Below are 18,975 nucleotides of genomic sequence, written 5' to 3'. Positions count from 1 at the left end.
GGCCAGCCGATCGGCTAGCATGTGGTCCCACACTTTGACAAGTTCATGAAGTATGGTATTGAACGAGGTACTGTTCGATCGAACAACTGTTTGTCAACATTACTCTTCGGATCATGAGATACTATGCTTCAGCATATAATCGATTCTACAACTCGTTCGTAGTAACGGGTGCCACCCGATAGAGCCTGCTACTCGATCGAGTGACATCCAACTGAAGAACCACTATCGAAGTGTATAACCGATCGGTTAAGCCAGCCGATCGAACGAATCGTTCGATCGATCGACCTGAAAGGTAAGAACACTTCAGTGTTCTTAAATACTACAACGAAAACTTCAAAAGTTCAAACCATCATACACAAACACATCCTTCTCAAAGGAAGAAACAATCCACTTGAACTGTCCAAACCGATCGAGCCTCCCGGCCGATCGAGCAGGCTACCCGAACGGTTAGACCAACCGAACGGATAGGACTGTTCGATCGAACCTACTGTCCGATCGACCAGACCGTTCGACCCAATTACACTTGTTAGCATTTCCGCATTACTCATCGTTATACTATCGAACTATTCAGGCTAACCCTACTCTTAGCGCTCCCTTCAATCCATAATCAATCACTGTGAGTATACTCGATCCCTTTTTGCTTTCAGCACTTTTGCGTGTTACATACGTTACCTATCAAATTCACAATCGAACACGCTATTCAAACTATTAGAACGCTAACCGAATGCATGTATTATGTGACTAAATGAATGCTTGTTGTTATGTTTACACATGGAATCCTGTCTACCTGCCTTAGCAACATAGTACTATAGTTTAGACTCAGCACCCGTTCACACGGGGGTTGTTAAGGACAATTACTTGCATGGATTACGGTGGTAAATATGTATTGCAAACTGTCTCGGATAGTCAACCCGCAGTCGTTGGTATCGATGGACCCATGTCGATAATTAACATGCTTCGTTTTCCTCTGTGTACGTGCTGGTTATGCGTAAACTATTCGAACTCTATATGCTATTATCAAACTTGTATGCTCACCTTTACATTATATGTATTGACTTTATTTTAACGTATGTGACGGGTGTTTAGGATGCTTACTTGCTCTTCCTGCTGTGAAATAGAGGCTAGGAAAGAGTCTAGAAACCAAGACAATTTATATTTATGTACTTAAATCTGAGTTGTCGGAACATGTTTTGTTTGAAGGATATCTATGTTTGTAATAACTAAATTTATCTTATGGGTCACGGTATGGGACGTGATATTTAAACTATTCGGTAATAATAGTTGTTATGGAATTTCTTTGAACAATCTGTTTCGCTCAGTGCCATGCCCCGATGATTCCGCCATCGGTTGAGGTGTGACAGCGGGGCCCATGCCTGATAAGTAGTGGATTCAGTGGTCAAGATACGAACTATAAACTCATCTGACACCGTCCCATAGATCCACTAAAGGATTATGGCATCAATTTTGACCATGAATCAAAGAGTGGACCAGTCTCAGCAGGGGGTCAGTACCGTCAATATGACTCAGCACATCATATCATTTTGCATGAAGCTCGAACAACTTGATCCAAGATAAGTATGACACCTTAGTGCCATCCAAAACTCGGATCTTATGCTGAATGTTGGTTACCGTGTAGACGGGATGAAGAGGCTTCTCTTGTTTTTCATTGCCTTTGTCACCCATAGCGAAGAATAGAAGGCTGGAGAAAAGAAAACGGGATCCAAAAAATAACTGGTTATTGAGGGCGGTGGCCGGAAAAAAAGGGTATAGAGTGTCTGCGCTCTGATACCATGAACTAATTCAAAACTCAAGTTGTAACTATTATTTCACAGTCACATATATACAGCAAGGTCTCAACCAGTTGGGAGACAACGAAAGAAATAAAATATGAAAAAAAAAAATAATTCTCCTAACTATTGATATATACAATAAATATAAATTACTAATTAAAAGGCAAATAATCAGCTATGCAAATAATCGCTACGCTAATATTTTTGAAGGTAATGACTAAAGGAAAAATGTGGCCTAGGTGTTGACTGAACCGCATTAAGGACATGGTAACAGGTCCGTACATTTTGACTGAATACACAGGTAAGGCCTTTGAAATTAGTAACATCAATGGGCATGATACTTCCAGGTGTTGGTTTTATAAAGAAGCCAATGAATGAAGAGGACCTCACTTGTTTGGATCATCCATCACATTGCAATCAGTCGTGAATTGTTTCCGCCAATCAGTGGCGGACCTAGAGAAAATTTCCTGGGGTGCGAAAACTTTTAGAAATTGTTTATCTATCGATATATAATAATTTTTTCAACCCGATTCGGATCCAGTCGGGTTATATATCAATTATATGTGGAATAATATTTAAAATATTTGGGCCGGATTGAATCGGTTGTTGTACACTGGTAGGATCGATTGAATTGTATGACGTCAAAAACAATATTTAAATAAAAATACGTGTATTATATATTTTGTAGTTGGATATATAATATTTAAATTTTGATATCATATTTGATTTCAATAAACTAAAGAAACTACAAAGTTCAAAATAGAATTAATAATATTAAATCATTATCAAAAAAGAAGATATGATATTTACGTATCTGAGATGATAAATATTGGGAGTTAATATTCACACACCCTTTCCGTAGAAAACCATCCATTGAAGCAATCTTTGGATCCTCAAGTTGAAAGCCAGGTTTACAATACATTGCTAACAAGTAGTCAGATTGTAAGGTAATAGGTTGTTAGATTGAAAAGGCCACATCACAGGAGCCGTTTCCTTGATTGCATCTCACCCTTCAGCCTAACAAGTGAAACAACATGTTATATTTCATAGGCAACTATAATTAATGTATGGTAACGTCTTAGATAATAGAGAGTATCATGTTGTTACTACACCAAATATTCAAGCCAACTTGAGCCCGATTGAGCCGGCTTGTTAATTTTTTAAATTTTTTACAAGTATTGATAACATAAAAAAATATAAATACAAAATTTGCATAGACTTATGTATGTTTTTTCTAACATTTTAAAGAAATAAAGGCATATTAAAACTATTATATGTATTATTTTTGTTTTTTTAATAGTTTTATATGTTATTTAATTAATTAAACTTGAAATGTTACAACTTTAACCCTCACATATTTTAATAAATTTAAAATCAAATTATCTATACATACAAAAAGCAACTTGGGTTACGTCAAGAAACTTGGGTTACGTCAAGGCACCATCGCATCGCTTCATTGAAACGCACCGATTCACTCAAAATAGGCATCAATTCATCGAAGGGCACCTGTACATATACAACTCAAAATAGGCACCGATTCAACGAAAGGCACCTATACATATACAACTCAAAATAGGCACCGATTCATCGAAAGGAACCTGTACATATACAAATATCAACTTGACACACATGTACACTAATCCATATCCATGCAACGGTTTGACTTTGGAAAACGACGCACCGGTTCGATCTCAAACAGTTTTTTCCTTCATACAACGGATCGTCCAACCTTATCATCCCCGTATCTCTTTAACACCCGGACAAGCAAAGTGACGTTTAAAAAGTTGGCATTGACCACGTTGCAGTGATAAAAGTTTCAGAAAACGTGGTTTCAAAAACCGATGCATCACTTCGGAGTTCCTTCTTATTTGATTGACTACGCTTTGCAAACCGTAACTCCATTATCCGACCACCTTTGTCGGTGACGGCGATTACTCTCTCACCGAAATGTCACTAGAATCATTGTTAGATTCTGGAGTCCCGAACGTTACGGACGGATTAGATTCCGAATCTCACATACTTCAAGTTATATGTTATGCGATTTGCTTTTTCATTTAGTTTGACTAATTGTTGCTATTTGGATTATTTTATTGGTAAGATTTGCAGTAAAATAAAATGTTAGGGCAGGGGCTTGCAAATAGGCGTATCCTTCTTTAATCTCCTTTTTGATTCGGCATATACACAACCCTTTATTGGAAATATGCTCTAAGCGATTCACATAAGTAATTTTGAATATTTGGCTTTCAGGTTTTTCAAATTAATGGATTGATCTACAGATAATAAGACAACGTTTCATCCTTAATATTGGTATTTGTCACCGATAGTTTTCTGTTTCATCACTGTTTATTAACGTTGTTATAAAGACGTTAAAATGACGAGATTATATATCGATTAGTTTGATTAACAATAGATTTGTAGGATGAACATTAGGAAAAATAAAAAAGAATTTTCGCATCTAATATAGCAATACTAAATACATTTACAGTCAATACCCCGCCGCAACGCGCGGGTTAGCATTAACTGGTTAATATACATAAATTAAATTATTCGAGTTGGTTTACAAACTCACGAGCTGTTCCAGGCCTAGCTTGGGCTTGGCTGGATTACAAATCGAGTCAAGTCGGCTCGTTTACGATCGGGCTGATTTTGAATCGAGTCAACAGCCAAAAAAACTCAACATCTCAAAACCCCCAATGGCCCAATCAATCTGGACAAACTCACCAATTCCGTCGACAATGGAGTCATACTCCGGCTCCGGTGGTGTTCCGTCACCATTAGCCATCGTGACATGCATCGGCATGACTATGTTGTACGTCGCAATCCTCCATCTCCCGCCCCCCTTTCACCTTCGTTTCACTTGTTTTCTGCGCCTTTATTCTTCCTGTAAGTTTGTTTATTCAATTCACTGTTTGTTTATTATCCGTGTCTACATTTTGATTGTTGGATGGTTGGTTGCTGGTTGTTGGAATTGGTAACTAGGGTTTTGTTGTTTGTGATTTGGGGATTTTGTATTTGTGACTAGTTAGTTAATCCCTTTATGTAATATTCAGAGTTAGTTGTTTGATAAGTGATCTTTAAAAAGTTTATATCTTGATTCTGTATCTCACGGGTTGAATAAAGGGAATGTTAAAAAGTTTGTGAATTGATAAGTGTTGTAAGATCCTGCAAAAAGTTTGTATCTTGATGCTATAACTAGGTTAGAATTAGAAACATGGGTGTTATGTTACGTTACGCACGCGGGGTGAATAAAGGAAATGTTAAATAGTTGGTGTTGGAGATTTGGAATTATGAAATAGTGTTATGAGATATGTAATGATAATTATGTATAAGTAAATACTTTAATTAACTAAAATCATTAACTAGGGTTTTGTTATTTATAATTTCGTATTTTAGGTATTCTGCATTCATGACCAATTAGTTGATTTGTTTCTGTATCCAGAGTGCTGTAGTTCTTAGTTAATAGTTTACTTTCTTAAAATAGAATGACTTATTTGAAAGTTAATTCCAGTTCGTTCGAATGAAGAAAGTTAAAGGGTAGGGTTAGTTTATTTAGTATGTTAATGGTAATTGGATGAATGGTTTGTTAAGTTGCAAGTTTATCCAGCTGTTTAAATTCATACGGTTTACGAGTTTGAGTCAAAGAAGTTTGGAAGTCATTGATATGACTAAATTGTTAGGCTCTGTGTGCACGTTTACTGAATGAAAGAAAAGTCTTGATCTTTGTTTTGATCACAAAAATTCGGTTATTTCATTCACAGGCTCCTCTTACGAAAGAGTTAGTATTTAGAGTAACAAGGCTCACACCCTGGGGTTTTTTCGCTCAGCGCCTAGAGTAATTACAAGAAGCCCCAAAAAGGCGCGCTTTTTTGGGATTTTTCTGGGCTTTTTTGACTGAGGCGCGCGCCTCTTGTACCCGAGGCGTTTTTATGCATCTAACTGTTGTACCTTGGGTTTTTTGGCTTGTACATGCAGCTAAAATCATACAAAAACCTTACTTGTAGCTATATTCTCGGTAGGGAAAGCTAAAAACGTATGAGATATATAAAATATATATATAATTAGCTTGCGCCTCGGGTACGAAAAGGTCGGCGCTTTTGTGTTTTACGCTTCGTACCTCGGTTTTAGACCTCGTCGCTTTTGTGCGCCTCTAGCTTTTTAAAACCAAGCTCTCTTTTCATGTTAGGAACAAGTAAGACAACAAGGACTGAGAATACGAATCTCTCCACCGTGACTTGAACATTGGATTCGGTACATGGGAATTTGATCCAACAGAAATTGAAAACCCGTTTCCAGAAAACGAAGGGTATATGGCAGGGTGATGAGGATATTCTTGTGCCCCTGACTGCAACTATATATAGCTCACCATTCCCCATCATTGACCTGTGGAACACGCAAAAATGGTTTCCAAGTCTAACCGTTATCGCTCACAGCCCTAATAATCTTTCCCGCACTCAAGCTGATATTTACAGCTGGCAGAGCCAACAGAAATTGAGAACCCGTTTCCAGAATACGAATCTCTCCACCGTGACTTGAACATTGGATTCGGTACAAAGGAATTTGATCCAACATAAATTGAGGGGTAACGAAGGTTATGTTCATATATGGCAGGGTGATGAGTATATTCTTGTGCCCGTGACACCGCAACGGTATATAGCCCAACAACTTCCATGGATAAACTATCACGAGCTAACGGGTGCGAGCCACATGTTCCCGTATGCTGATGCGAACTGTTAGTTCATAATGTTGTTTTTGGGCTTGATTTCTAGCTTCCTATTGTCTTAAACAAACCATTGTTAAGATAATACAATACTGGTAGTATATTTAGCGTTATGCTTTAGGGTTTGAAGTTGATAGTTAAAACATATGGTAATGCGATCATGTTATTTTATCGTGTTACTTGTGTTTCATTATTTCTTAACTGTGGTTAGTGAGTTAGGAAACATGTCGTCCCATTCCTGTTATTGAACAACTTATATTTAAGTGTATTAAATATGTCATGTCATTCGTGCTATTGAACTCGTCACATTTAATTGTGTTCAATGTTACATGTCATGTGATCCTCTTAGCAAACATGTATGTATTAGTGTTTAAGAAATCGACATGTTAAACTATATGTCTCATCTGGGCAATCCCCGTGTTAACATGGTGTGTTTTACCATATTTGTGGGGATGGGGGTCGCATCTTTCCCACGAATTTGCGGAATGAGGTTGGCAAGCGGTGTTTCGCGTGACCCCGCTCCATGTCAGCACTGTGCAAGGCCTCACCGCAATACACATAGCCTTAGTGAGCATGTTAATGACCTACTTTTATTAAGACCAGATCATTCTTTGTGGACACATCTATCCCCGGAAAGTAACAGAGACATCTCAAATTCATAAACAACTCCAAATTAAAGTCTAAATAACATTTCATAACACAATTCAACAATATCCAACATTTTAAAAATAAACAACAATATCCAAATTAATGTCTAAATATTTTTAGATGATAAAAATGAAGTAAAATACTAACGTCCGAAATTGCATACGGATACCACGTCTTCAATCCATTGTATTGATCAACAAATCACATCATCCATATTTGATCCTGTAATGATAAGTAATAACTAACAAATAAATTTAAATTAATGAAGACAAACGTAAACAAACACATAAATTGTGAACGCAAATGGATAAACACAACAAAAGTCCACGAATAAACGAAACATGTGTTCATGTCTTTCTGTTTAATTGAATGAACAAAAGATTTAAACTTTGTTCATGGAACATGTACAAATGTCCGGTCCAACTGTTCAATGATCTCTTCGTTTACACACCTAAGTGAATTACAATAATGCAAAAAGGCTTAAACTAAACATAATAAGTAGTAAAACATCGCAAATCTCCCCCTTGTTACAAATCTCGAACCACACTTTGATATTTAAACAGTGACATCAAACATAATTCGTAAACCATTAAAATTTGGATTCCATGACATACATTAACACCTAGAAATTAATAATAAACAAATATGAAGAATCATCGTAACGTTTTTACAGGAGACGGTGTAATGTTCTAATCCAAATGGAGAAATGATTGAAGAACTTAGAAATCATGGAGAAAAATATGTGGACTATAATCTAATAGATGATAAGAAGATAATGTTGAAAGAAAAGTAAAATAAAACATGGAATACACACATTATTATTACCTTGTGTATAGAGTGCCAACTGCAGTCACCGATCATGATTCGTCAATCTCTTCTTCGTCATCACTATCATCATCATCATCATGTCTAGATACTTCCCACTGTTGGTGCATGCATCTGTCGACTTCGTCTTGTATCGAGTCTTACATTGAAATGTATAGTTTAGGGCACGTTATACGAGAAAATAGGATAGCATATATGTCTTAGGATGGGATTTCGCTTATAGGGACATAGATGGGGTTTCGCTTATGTGTCAATAGATGGTTTCGCTCATATGGTCATGATAGGGTTTCGCTCATAAGGTCATGTCCTTGGAGCGAAATCCCAAACCCTATATAAAGGGTCTCATAAGCGAAATCATGGATGATAGTCTTGTATACCATACCGAGGTACTGCCGGTGTGAGATTTGAATGTAATTTGTCAGATATCAATACAGAAAGGTGTTAAAAGTGATTTGCTAGCTATTTCTAAATCAGATACTTGTTTTCCGCACCTGTATCTGATCAAAACTCCTCTGAACGACTCGTTCGGGTCGAAACACGATCCTACACCCACCAGCTAAATTGAAAAAAAAAATAGATTTCACGAACTTTTGTTAGCTATATTAATTCAAACAAAATTTAGTTTGCTAGCAAATCACATGCATAATGAAACAAATAGAAAAAGTTTTGTATGTGTAATTTTTATATATCTTTCAAAAATATAATATGGAACGTAGCAAACGTCATTGTATTGTTTAAATTTTTCTTCCATTGTAATGATATTTAAGAAAATTATAAAAAAAATACTGAATTCTTTTATAAAAATTTTCTTCCACTGTAATGATATTTAAGAAAATAATAAGAAAAATACTGAAATCAAAAGCAACGTCCAAGCAAAATCAAATACTTTAATTATTTGTTTTCTAAATTAAGAAAAGTTCACTATTGTTTTTTTAAAGGACGTGAGACTTATGTAGTAAAAATGTTAGAAAACAAAAAGAATAAAGGAGATAAATCTTACATTAGACCATGAATACTTAGATCGGGAATGTGAGAAATTTTAGGCCAATCTTCACCCTTCTTTCTTTCACACCTTTTAGTTAGATGTTTACAACTTGTTATCACAAGTTTGTTTAGATCCTTGAAACTCTGAATCTCATCCGGTAGAGAAAGTAATCCACTACAATATTCAGATTTCAACTTTCTTTCTGATGCTTGGAAGATTACATGGTAAAGAAATTAATTTGTAACAACTTCTCAATTCTAAATCCTCCAGTTATCTGGTAAAGAAATTAATTCCCTACACCAGATGATCTTTAATCTTTGTAAACAAATAAACATATTGGTGTTATCTATTGACATGTTTATATCATCATCATGAAAATACTTCAAAGAATCCATATGCCACAACTCAATAACCCTACTAAGACTAGGGAGTCTCCCAAGTGGTGGAATATGCTCACAGTTATTACACCCAGAGAAAACAATTTCAACCAAATTCCTTAAATTGTCCATCCAACTTGGAGAAATGGTCTTTCCCATGTAATTATTATACATTTTCAGTATCTCTAAAGATGGATTTGGCTCTAATCATGGTTATCAAAAGCGCTCGCCTGGTGCGCCTAGGCGCAATTTTCAGGTGAGGCGCAACCATACCGCCTTGTGCCATTAAAGGCGCGCTTCTGGTAAGCTTCCGGCCAAAAAACGACTTTCCGGTGACTATTCCGGCCGGATTCCTGACCAGTTTCCGGCGAACTTTTGCAAAACCAGTGCCATTTTCCGTCTGGACAGTGGTTGTGAATGGATCATCGGAGAGCAGAAATTTGATGAAGATGAGTAGAAAAATAACGAAAGACAACGTGATTTACAGAAAAGAGGAATATGTGTTTTGAAGAGGAGAGCAGATTTTTGCTTAAAAACTAACCTTAACAGTGTTTTGTTGCAGAAAAAGCTACTGTGTTTTGCAGAAAGGGACTGTGCACACCAGTGATACCAAATAGTTAACAAAATTCATTTTTATTTCAAAATGTTTTAAACTATTATAGCAAGTACAGATAGAATTTCTTTTACAAAGATTATCTTAAAAGGTTTAAATATTTTTTGAAACTAGCTACATAATTTTAATTTTAATATCTAATTATATTAGTTCTATAGATGTATCTAGAGAGTAATATTTATTTAATACACCTACAAGATATATTTATCATCTTTTTCAATACGTAATACATGTTATTTTTTTTTCATTAATGTGCGCTTTTTTTTTCTCGGGCCCTCGCTTTTTTTGCGCTTTGCGCCTAGGCCCCAGGCGAGGCCTATGCGCCTTGAGTGCGCCTAGCTCATTTTATAACTATGGCTCTAATCCCTCAAGAACCTCTTCTTCGATGTATGGAAACATTTCTGGTGTCCTTTCTTCCCAGATGGCACCAAATTCCAACCAGTCCAACACCAAAATTGACAGATTTGTTTTGCATATGAGATTGGCACTCTTGGCCTCACTTAAACCTCCAATATTCTTAAGTCCTTTTATCTCGAACATCCCCTCAAGAAGATTTAAATCCCCCAATTCCCTTATTTTGGCCCCTCTCTCCTTACCAACACGAAACCATGGAAGCATTCGAAGACTAGTTAGTTTCCCGATTCCAAACGGCAAGTGTCAGAGTGAATAACAATCATTGATGTCCAAACGTTGAAGGCTATTCATGTCTTTTAGGCTATTAGGTAAAACTTCTATAGCTGAGAATAATAAGGTCAAGTATTTCAGATATCTGAGCTTGCAAATCGATTCAGGCAACTCACACAATCTCCAACAATAACATAAAATCAACACTTGCAAGCTTTGGAGATACATAATCGACTCAGGTAAAGCTTCTATACCTGAATTTGATAAATTCAAGTATCTCAGATGTTTGAGTTTACAAATTGATTCTGGTAATGTCCGTACGAGCCAAGTGTAATTAATACCCTTACATACATGTGGTTGAAAAGTTGAGTAATGCAACCTTCATCCCCCTCCCCGAACATGAATATTGACTTTAATGATGTTAACTTTCTTAAATCCTCAGATGATAAAATTATTCCGTCCTTGTTACAAGCAGACTCTATAACTAAACAATCATGTCTCATTACATGTCGTGCCATGTCATGCATTTTACATCTATCAATACCATCCGGATATTTGCTACCCTTCTCAACTTGGAAGAGGGATTTCCAGATCAAACAACTAAAAATTTCTTCCCCAATCACATACAAGTCTGTTTCTCCTCTGGGCCGAATGAAACCGTTTGCTACCCACAACAAGATCAGTTCATCTTTTTTTAGTGTATAGCCTTTAGGAAACAAAGAAAAATAAGAAAAACATCTCTTTAAATGTGGAACCAAGTTATCATAACTTAACTTTAAAGCAGGCAAGACATTATTTTCTTGTAAGTTCCATTTGTTATTGTCTTTCACACGTTGCCAGTCGTTGCTACTACTTTTTGACCACATTAAGCTGCCCAAAGTCTTCACTGCCAAAGGCAGTCCTTTACATTTCACAACTATTTCCCTTCCAATAGGCTCTAGCTTATGTACGTCATCCCCCACTCTTCCTTGTGCAAATGCATGCTTCTTGAATAATAACCACGAGTCCTCTTCTGATAAACATCCCAGTTCATGTTGTAACTTGCCAACCTTAGCCATCATTCGACAAGTTTTCTCTGACCGTGTTGTCATCACAACAATACTTCCTTCTGCCCCTCAACTTAATGTTCCACTTAAGGTTTTCCATTTTCCCTCTTCGTTCTCTTCAGCCCAAACATCATCTAGTACGATTAAGAATTTTATTCCCTTTAACTTGTCTTGGAGGTCTTCTTGCAACGTATCCAGCTGTGTAAGTGTACACCCAAATTTATCTATGGACTCGATGATTTTCTTTATAATCTCATTAACTTGGAAGTTTTCAGACACATACACCCAACATTTTAAGTCGAAATATTGATCAACCCTCTTATGGTTATAGACTAACTGAGCTAGAGTAGTCTTTCCCATGCCTCCCATACCCCATATACCATACACCCGAATCTCACCATTCTCATACTTTCCTATATCTTTGTTGCATATCGTTCTAGTTACCATCTCCACCTCTTCATCTCTTCCCAAAATATTTGAAGAATCAAGTATACGCGAGCTAGTTTCCCTATTAGGCATCTCACCTTCAACTCCCAGATCTACATGACTTGTGTCACTAGAGGTCAAGTTTAACTCAAATCTCCTGTCATCCAGTTTTGTTCTTATGGCTTTAACTTTGTGAGCAGCCCTAACACGAAACTTAAATTTGGAGAATGAGGCTCTTACCTTGTATTTGATGCCTATTTTGATTCCTCTTTCGACGTCTATCTCTTTGTGTAGACTTCGTAGAAAAGCTTCAGTTGAGATATCATCCAACACATTTTCTACCTTGAACGACGCAGATCTAAGACGCTGAAGCCATAACTCTACAGCCTTTTCCTTGATGTGTTTCTCTTCTGCATCTTCAAGAACAGCTTGGATCTGCTCGAAATCTTCCTTGAGACACAAAATATCACCTTTGAACCGCCGAAGTAGACCAAACTCTTTGATAAGTTCAGAAGTCAGTCTCCCTATCACATCCTTCACAAGAGCCGAAACAGCTGCATCTCCCATGATTAATACTTCAGAATATTAGAATCAGAGAAGGACTGATCCAAGAAGTGTAAGCTTGAAAACCAAAGCAAGAAAGTGAAGACAATTCAACAGCTGCAGTCCATATAATTGATAGCTTTTTATAAAGACATGCCAACCCACAATTAATTATACACTATTATACTAAAAAAAAAAAAAAAGAGAACTTACAGGTTATTTGTTCCCACTAGCCAATTCTACAGTTGTTAAATCCATTTGCATACCGTTAACTATTTGTTATTATTTTCCTTTGTTTTATTATGCTGCAATTATAGGTGATAGAAAGAATATATTATATCACAAATCAGATAATGGTCCACTTTGCATACCTGATTCCACTATCACATTTTCATTATTATTATACTTTTAACACCTACCACAATCATTAACCCACACCTAATCATAACCCTTGAATCAAGTTTCACGACCGTGATATACATCATGGTATTTCTCTTCACCATCGTGAAACGCCCACTTGCGGCGGTGTTTCACATTCATCACACCCGCGATGGGGGGTTTCGCGGGGGTTGCCCTGATTACCCTTAGAAAAAACCATATACGTATCTTATTAGCCATGATTGCTCTTTACAGAACGTATTTTATAGTAATGTAGATAAATAAAAAAATAAAATTTATGGTATGTTGTGTGTTCAATTAACAATTTGGAAGAAAGAAAACTTATGGTGCTCAATATTTCATTTGTAACCAAATAACTGAATCAAACTGGAGCTGAACTTTGAAATCTACATTCAGTTTTCGATTCGGGTTTGACCCAACCTTGGTCATCTTCTATTTCACGAAATATAATTATGGGGTGTTCATGGTTCGGGTTTGACCCAAACCGCTAACTTTGATTTCAGGGAACACCAAACCAAATCGCCCAGCCCAGCTGAATTGGCAGTTTAACGGTTCTGTTTTGACAATTTAAACCCATTTTTTCTTTTAAAAATCATTAACTTGTATTAAAAACTTTGACATGATAAAAGATGGTTCACGTTTAAAATACATATACTTAACGTAACTCCATAATCGTCATCGTCATCATCATACTCAATAAATCCCACCAATAGCAAAGCTAAGATAAGGTCTGATGAGGGTAAGATGTAGACAACCTTAACTCTACCCGTTAGGAATAGAGAGGCTGCTTCCAGTGAGACCCCCGGCTCGATAGTAGTTTTGCATCAAGCCTTGGACACAAGGCACATAACACTCAGCAATTAAGACAAAGGCCGATTAGTGCATGTACTCCCTTGTCTTTCGGCTATCAACGCCACAACATGATGCATGATTAACCCCTCTTTTAACGTTATTTTTACAAAATTAGTAAAATAACGTTAAAATTAGTGCACTTTTACTTTTGCCCCCCGAGCGCCCACACATATATACATTATATGCGCATACCGCCAGCGGGGCGTTTATATACTTAACGTAACTACGTATTTCAAAAACTAATAAAATACAAATAATAAAGGTTAATCTGCCAATGGTTGCATGCCCCGTTCCAAATTCCAAATCGTTAAACCACCATGGCCGATTCGGTTTCATGGCTGCCGCCTGCCCAGACCGAATCATTAAACCGCCAAACCATCAAAACCGAACTGTGAACCACACCTTTCAGATCTCAACCCAGCCAAACTAGTTGACTTGCTTTGGGTTGGGAATGGCAGCCGGTTTCAATGGTATATTGTTGCCTGAAGTATAATAGGTATTATCTATCCCTTTAGTTAATCCAAAATGCAACTTTGGCAACACAAATAACTAATTAAACGCCACACAATGTAGCATAAGATGACTTGTACTTTGTACAATATAAGTTGTTCATTTTGAAATCGTTGAATTCAGACTAAAATGTCGATACACGCAGATAAACAAATAACTGATCTGCATGGCAAGCAAGAAGATCCTTTCTGGACAAAAAAATCTGACTGAAAACTATCTTGAATCCAATTGAAGGATATAGCCACCTGAGATCATTAACCATGTTAAAACCAGCTGACGAAAACAACATATAAAAAGTTCTAAAAATTGGTTTTGACGTTTATAAGGTTTACATTTGGTGATGGCTAATAAGCAAATTCATAGTCTCTTAAGTCCAATAACAGTAAGTGTGCCAGCATTCGCAATTGTCATTGTACAACGAAGGAGAAGTAAGTGGAAACAAAAGATATACAAAGCTTATCGCCCCTGCTACAAATCCCACGCTCACCAACCCTAAAATTTCCACTCAACAAAAAGTTGTCAATTTTATAAAATATTTAGCCATAAAATAACTGTGTATATGAGTATGCGTTTTGTTACATGTTCGTCGTGAAAAGAAGGCAGGAAGCCCCATGATGTTGCAGAAAATATGTGACACGAGCGGCGCTGCTATATGTCCTGCAATTAATAAGAAAGCTACACGTGAGCTGAAACCGAAAAAACCGACCCATGATGTTCAATTTTGATTTTTTTAATAACCGAAAAATTCTGTTTGGTTTCAGATTTATATAGTAAACCAAACCATCCTGTTTTACTTTTATGTAAATTTTACACGAGACATAATTAACATGTTTCGCCTGGTGAAAATAAAAATAACACAATTATCACCAACCAGTTCGAACAAAGAGAAATGATGCATATGACCCAAATATCACTGTGTACCCAAGCTGAAAACCTGACAAATATTACAAAAATATTTTACGAGTCAGCAATCAACACATGATGTTTTCAACTTTTCATGGCCAATATAATTAAAACCCTGAAAAGCAAGAACTGGCAATTTTGACCCACTTACGTTTGAATGGGTCGATTTGTTTAATGTTTTTATCTCTAACGGGTCAAACTAGTAAATAGCTAAAAGGGGTCGAACATACCTACAACCATGGAAGCTTTCAGCAAGCTGGTATTTTGTTGCATGTGGTACTCCAATAAATGGTTCAAGTGAGCTGCAAATATAAAGTTTACCAAATAATGAAAATTTACTTATAACTAAACAAATATAGAAAATATTTTATCAAAGAAACAGAAATGTTATCTCATAACTGAAAGAAGAAAAAATATTTAAAAAAATTAACCTTTATTAAACAATATAAATAGTAATTACTAGATCCTTTACATGAGTTATGTTTTTTTAAAATGCTAGAAAAATGTAGGACTTACCTAGGCTAAAAAGAACAGGAGAGAGAAGTATTACTGTATATGCTTTAAATCCTCCACATAGAAGTAAAGATATCATACAAGCTCTGAAAACTAACTCTTCCGTAAGGGGAGCCTGTGAATTATTATATAATACAAGAAAATCACTTGGATTTTATAAAAAGTAATTACAACTTTATTAAACAACTGAAATAGCAAACTGACCACAATATACATTCTCCAAACTGAAATATCGTAAACACCTGAAACCATCCAGTTAATAAGGTTTTGAAATGATATATCTATCTGATGGTCCCCATGTTCGGCCCACGAGCTCCAAATTTTGAGGATAAACGAGCCGATATACATTAAAGAAGTCAGGCCAAGAGGAAAAACCACAGCTTCCCACTGTTTCATACATAAAATTCCATTTTCAGCACTCGCTAACCCTTTTTAATCTGCAAATTATGAAAAATGAATAAGTTGATGAAAACCAACAACCACGCGCGTTATCTATACAAACAAATTGAATACTCACCGTGTGGTGTAGACGGATACCATAAGCACTAAGCAAGTAGGACATGTTCCACCTCTTTATCTGAATGGATGTGACATGTCAGCTTCTCAAAAAGGAAAATATAGAATTAAGAACATATTTTATTGCAGGATTTTGCTTGACATGAACCCCAGTTCTAGACTCACACACGCTGCTTGGTAAGGTATTCCAACTCTAGAGTTAGGTACGTCTTATGATGACTTCTTGACAATGAGTTACTTTCTGACAGGTTAATGGGTCTGGCGGGTTGAGTCGAGTAACGTTTCAAATGAAAATCCTATTGTTCAAGTGGGAACAAGATGTAAATTAGTGATTTTGTGTAGTTTGACTTATTGAAGTCAAAGATATGAATTGATGATCAATTGACCAACAACCATGTTGGAAAATTTCCAATTGGGTATGAAATGGTTTAAGAAGCTAAAATACCTTTACTTGGTGAATAGGACCCTGGAAATTGGTGTTAAAAAGTATCAATGGGCCAAACGGGCCGACGTATCAAAACGTGATTTTTAAACATTGAAATATTTGAGATATACAATTTAGGAAGGTGTACCTTAGTTGGAATTAGAAGAACTGGTACTAAAATGGTGAAATGGATGTTTTACACTAATAATCTATATATTTAAACCAATTTTTTTCCCATTCGTGAGACAATGATGGTTTATTTGAAACAAAAAGTTAAGTAAAGTGGTTCAAAAGGTCACTCACTTATTATAACATACGGTTCATAGACACTAATAGTGCACGTGGATGAAGTAACTCGAGGTGAGATTATTTTCAAATCATTTGAATTATATGTTTTTCTTATGCTTATAATATGTTTTTCTTATGTTTTTATTTCATTTTTGAAGGTGTATGGCCTCTTTGTTAGTAAGAAACGGTTTTTTAGGGCTTTTATGACCCAAGGAAACGGTTGTTAACTTGTTATCAACAAAGATGTATAAACAATACATTGGAAGCCTGTTTTTAAGCATGGTTTAAACTTTTTACTTGGATAACGGGTCAAACAAGTACAAGATAAAACTTAACTAAAACAACAAGTGTTAGATGGTAACGGGTCAAACAAATAAAGTACTAAGAGATCAGCTAAAATAAACAGGTCAGGCACGTTAGATGAAAGATCAATCAGAATTCCACCATTATGCTAACTTCCTAAAACTTTCCAAATTAGGATTAACTTCTAAACAAATCATTCTATTTTGAGGATCACTTATCTACCATTTAATATAAGTGAACTATTAAGGACTACATCGCTAGAACAATCCTCAATATTACAGAAACAAATCAACTAACTGGTCATGGATGTAGGTTACCTAAAATACCAAATTATATCATAGTTGTCAATAGCGGTCTCTATAGCGAATAGTGTATAGGTCGAAGGTCGCTACAGGGTATGTAGCCATAAATAGCGGGATTTCAGTTATTTATTTTTTTAATATTAATATAAATATCGATTAAATATTGCTATAAAATAGCTGGATTTTAGATTTTTGTTAAATATTCATGTCAAATAGTGTATATACTAAGGTATTTTGATATAATATACATATAAATAAAACTTTAAATTTTTTTTCTAGTGTATCGCTATTTATAAAATAGTGACCGCTATTTATCTCTATTCGCTATGTAGCAAGTTGTCGCTATTCGCCATTAACAACTATGAAGTATACATAAAAAAAAAACCCTAGTTATTGATTTTGGTTAAATTGAAGTATTAACTTATACGTATTTTGTTTAGCCTCTTGCCCGTTTGGGTCGGGGTTGGTTCTAATGAAGTTTTCTTGTCAAAAAAAAAAAAAAAAAAAAACTTATCTCAAAACATTTTTCACAATTCCCGAATCTTCATTACTAACTATTTAACACTTCCTTTATTCAACCCTTACATGTGCTTTCCAACTTAGTTATAGAATGAAGATATAAACTTTTTAAAGATCACTTCCCTAGTTCCCCTACAACACTCTGAATATTACATTGATTACATGAACAAATTTAACTAACTGGTCATAAATACAAAATACCCAAAACCCCAAATCACAAATAACAAAACCCTAGTAACTAATTCCAACTACAAGCAACCAACCATCCAACAATCAAAATGTAAACACAGAGAATAAACAAACAGTGAACTGAATAAGAAAACTTACAGGAAGAATAAAGGCGCAGACAACAAGTGAAACGACGGTGGAGATACCGGCGCAAATGAACCGTCGGATCATGAAGGTTTTGAAGGATGAAGGGGGCGGGAGACGGAGGATTAATGTGGGAGAGTAGAGGATTGCGACGTACAAGATAGTCATGCCGATACAGGCTACGATTGCTAGCGATGCCGGAACACCACCGGCGCCGGAGTATAACTCCATTGGTGGGTCGATGTGGTTCTCCAGGTTGGGGGTTTTGAAATGGTGTGGACTGTTGACTTCCAAAAGACTAAACCGGCGTCGTTTCCTTCTCGAGTCGAAGTACCTCTACACTTCTACCCAATGCTTTTAAAAAACCCTTTTTAGCTGGGCTCTAAAATGGTTTAATCGGGTTCAACCGGGTTACTAGTAACCCTATTATATTTATCTATACTTTCTATAAAAAAAGAAATCTCAATGACATAAGAAAAGCTGATGTGTGTGCAGAAGAGGGTGTCTAACAAGGCTTTTCTTATCTCATTATTACATCAT

At 36.0% G+C, this 18,975-nt stretch overlaps 2 protein-coding genes across 2 annotated transcripts; one reads left to right on the top strand and one right to left on the bottom strand.

The window, feature by feature from the left end:
* Nucleotides 1–5,998: 5,998 nt before the first annotated feature.
* LOC110888432 lies at nt 5,999–6,686 on the top strand (the record flags this gene model as incomplete). The annotated part of the gene is made up of 2 exons (XM_022135957.2): nt 5,999–6,093; nt 6,368–6,686. Coding segments are annotated over 2 exons (252 nt in total), but the record flags the coding sequence as incomplete, so codon positions are not given.
* Nucleotides 6,687–14,435: 7,749 nt separating this feature from the next.
* Nucleotides 14,436–18,769, bottom strand: LOC110890529 (CAAX prenyl protease 2). The gene is made up of 9 exons (XM_022138152.2): nt 18,451–18,769; nt 16,289–16,348; nt 15,976–16,158; nt 15,775–15,886; nt 15,489–15,560; nt 15,227–15,289; nt 14,935–15,012; nt 14,688–14,847; nt 14,436–14,600 (listed from the first exon to the last, which is right to left on the bottom strand). Exons 1-8 carry the CDS (start codon nt 18,664–18,666, stop codon nt 14,723–14,725), a joined length of 909 nt encoding a protein of 302 aa, XP_021993844.1. The 5' UTR covers nt 18,667–18,769; the 3' UTR covers nt 14,436–14,600; nt 14,688–14,722.
* Nucleotides 18,770–18,975: the final 206 nt, after the last annotated feature.

The sequence above is a fragment of the Helianthus annuus genome, chromosome 11, assembly GCF_002127325.2.
Source record: "Helianthus annuus cultivar XRQ/B chromosome 11, HanXRQr2.0-SUNRISE, whole genome shotgun sequence".
NCBI lineage: Eukaryota > Viridiplantae > Streptophyta > Magnoliopsida > Asterales > Asteraceae > Helianthus > Helianthus annuus.
The sequence above is the reverse complement of the archived record's forward strand: the minus strand, read 5'-3'. Positions and strand labels throughout refer to the sequence as shown.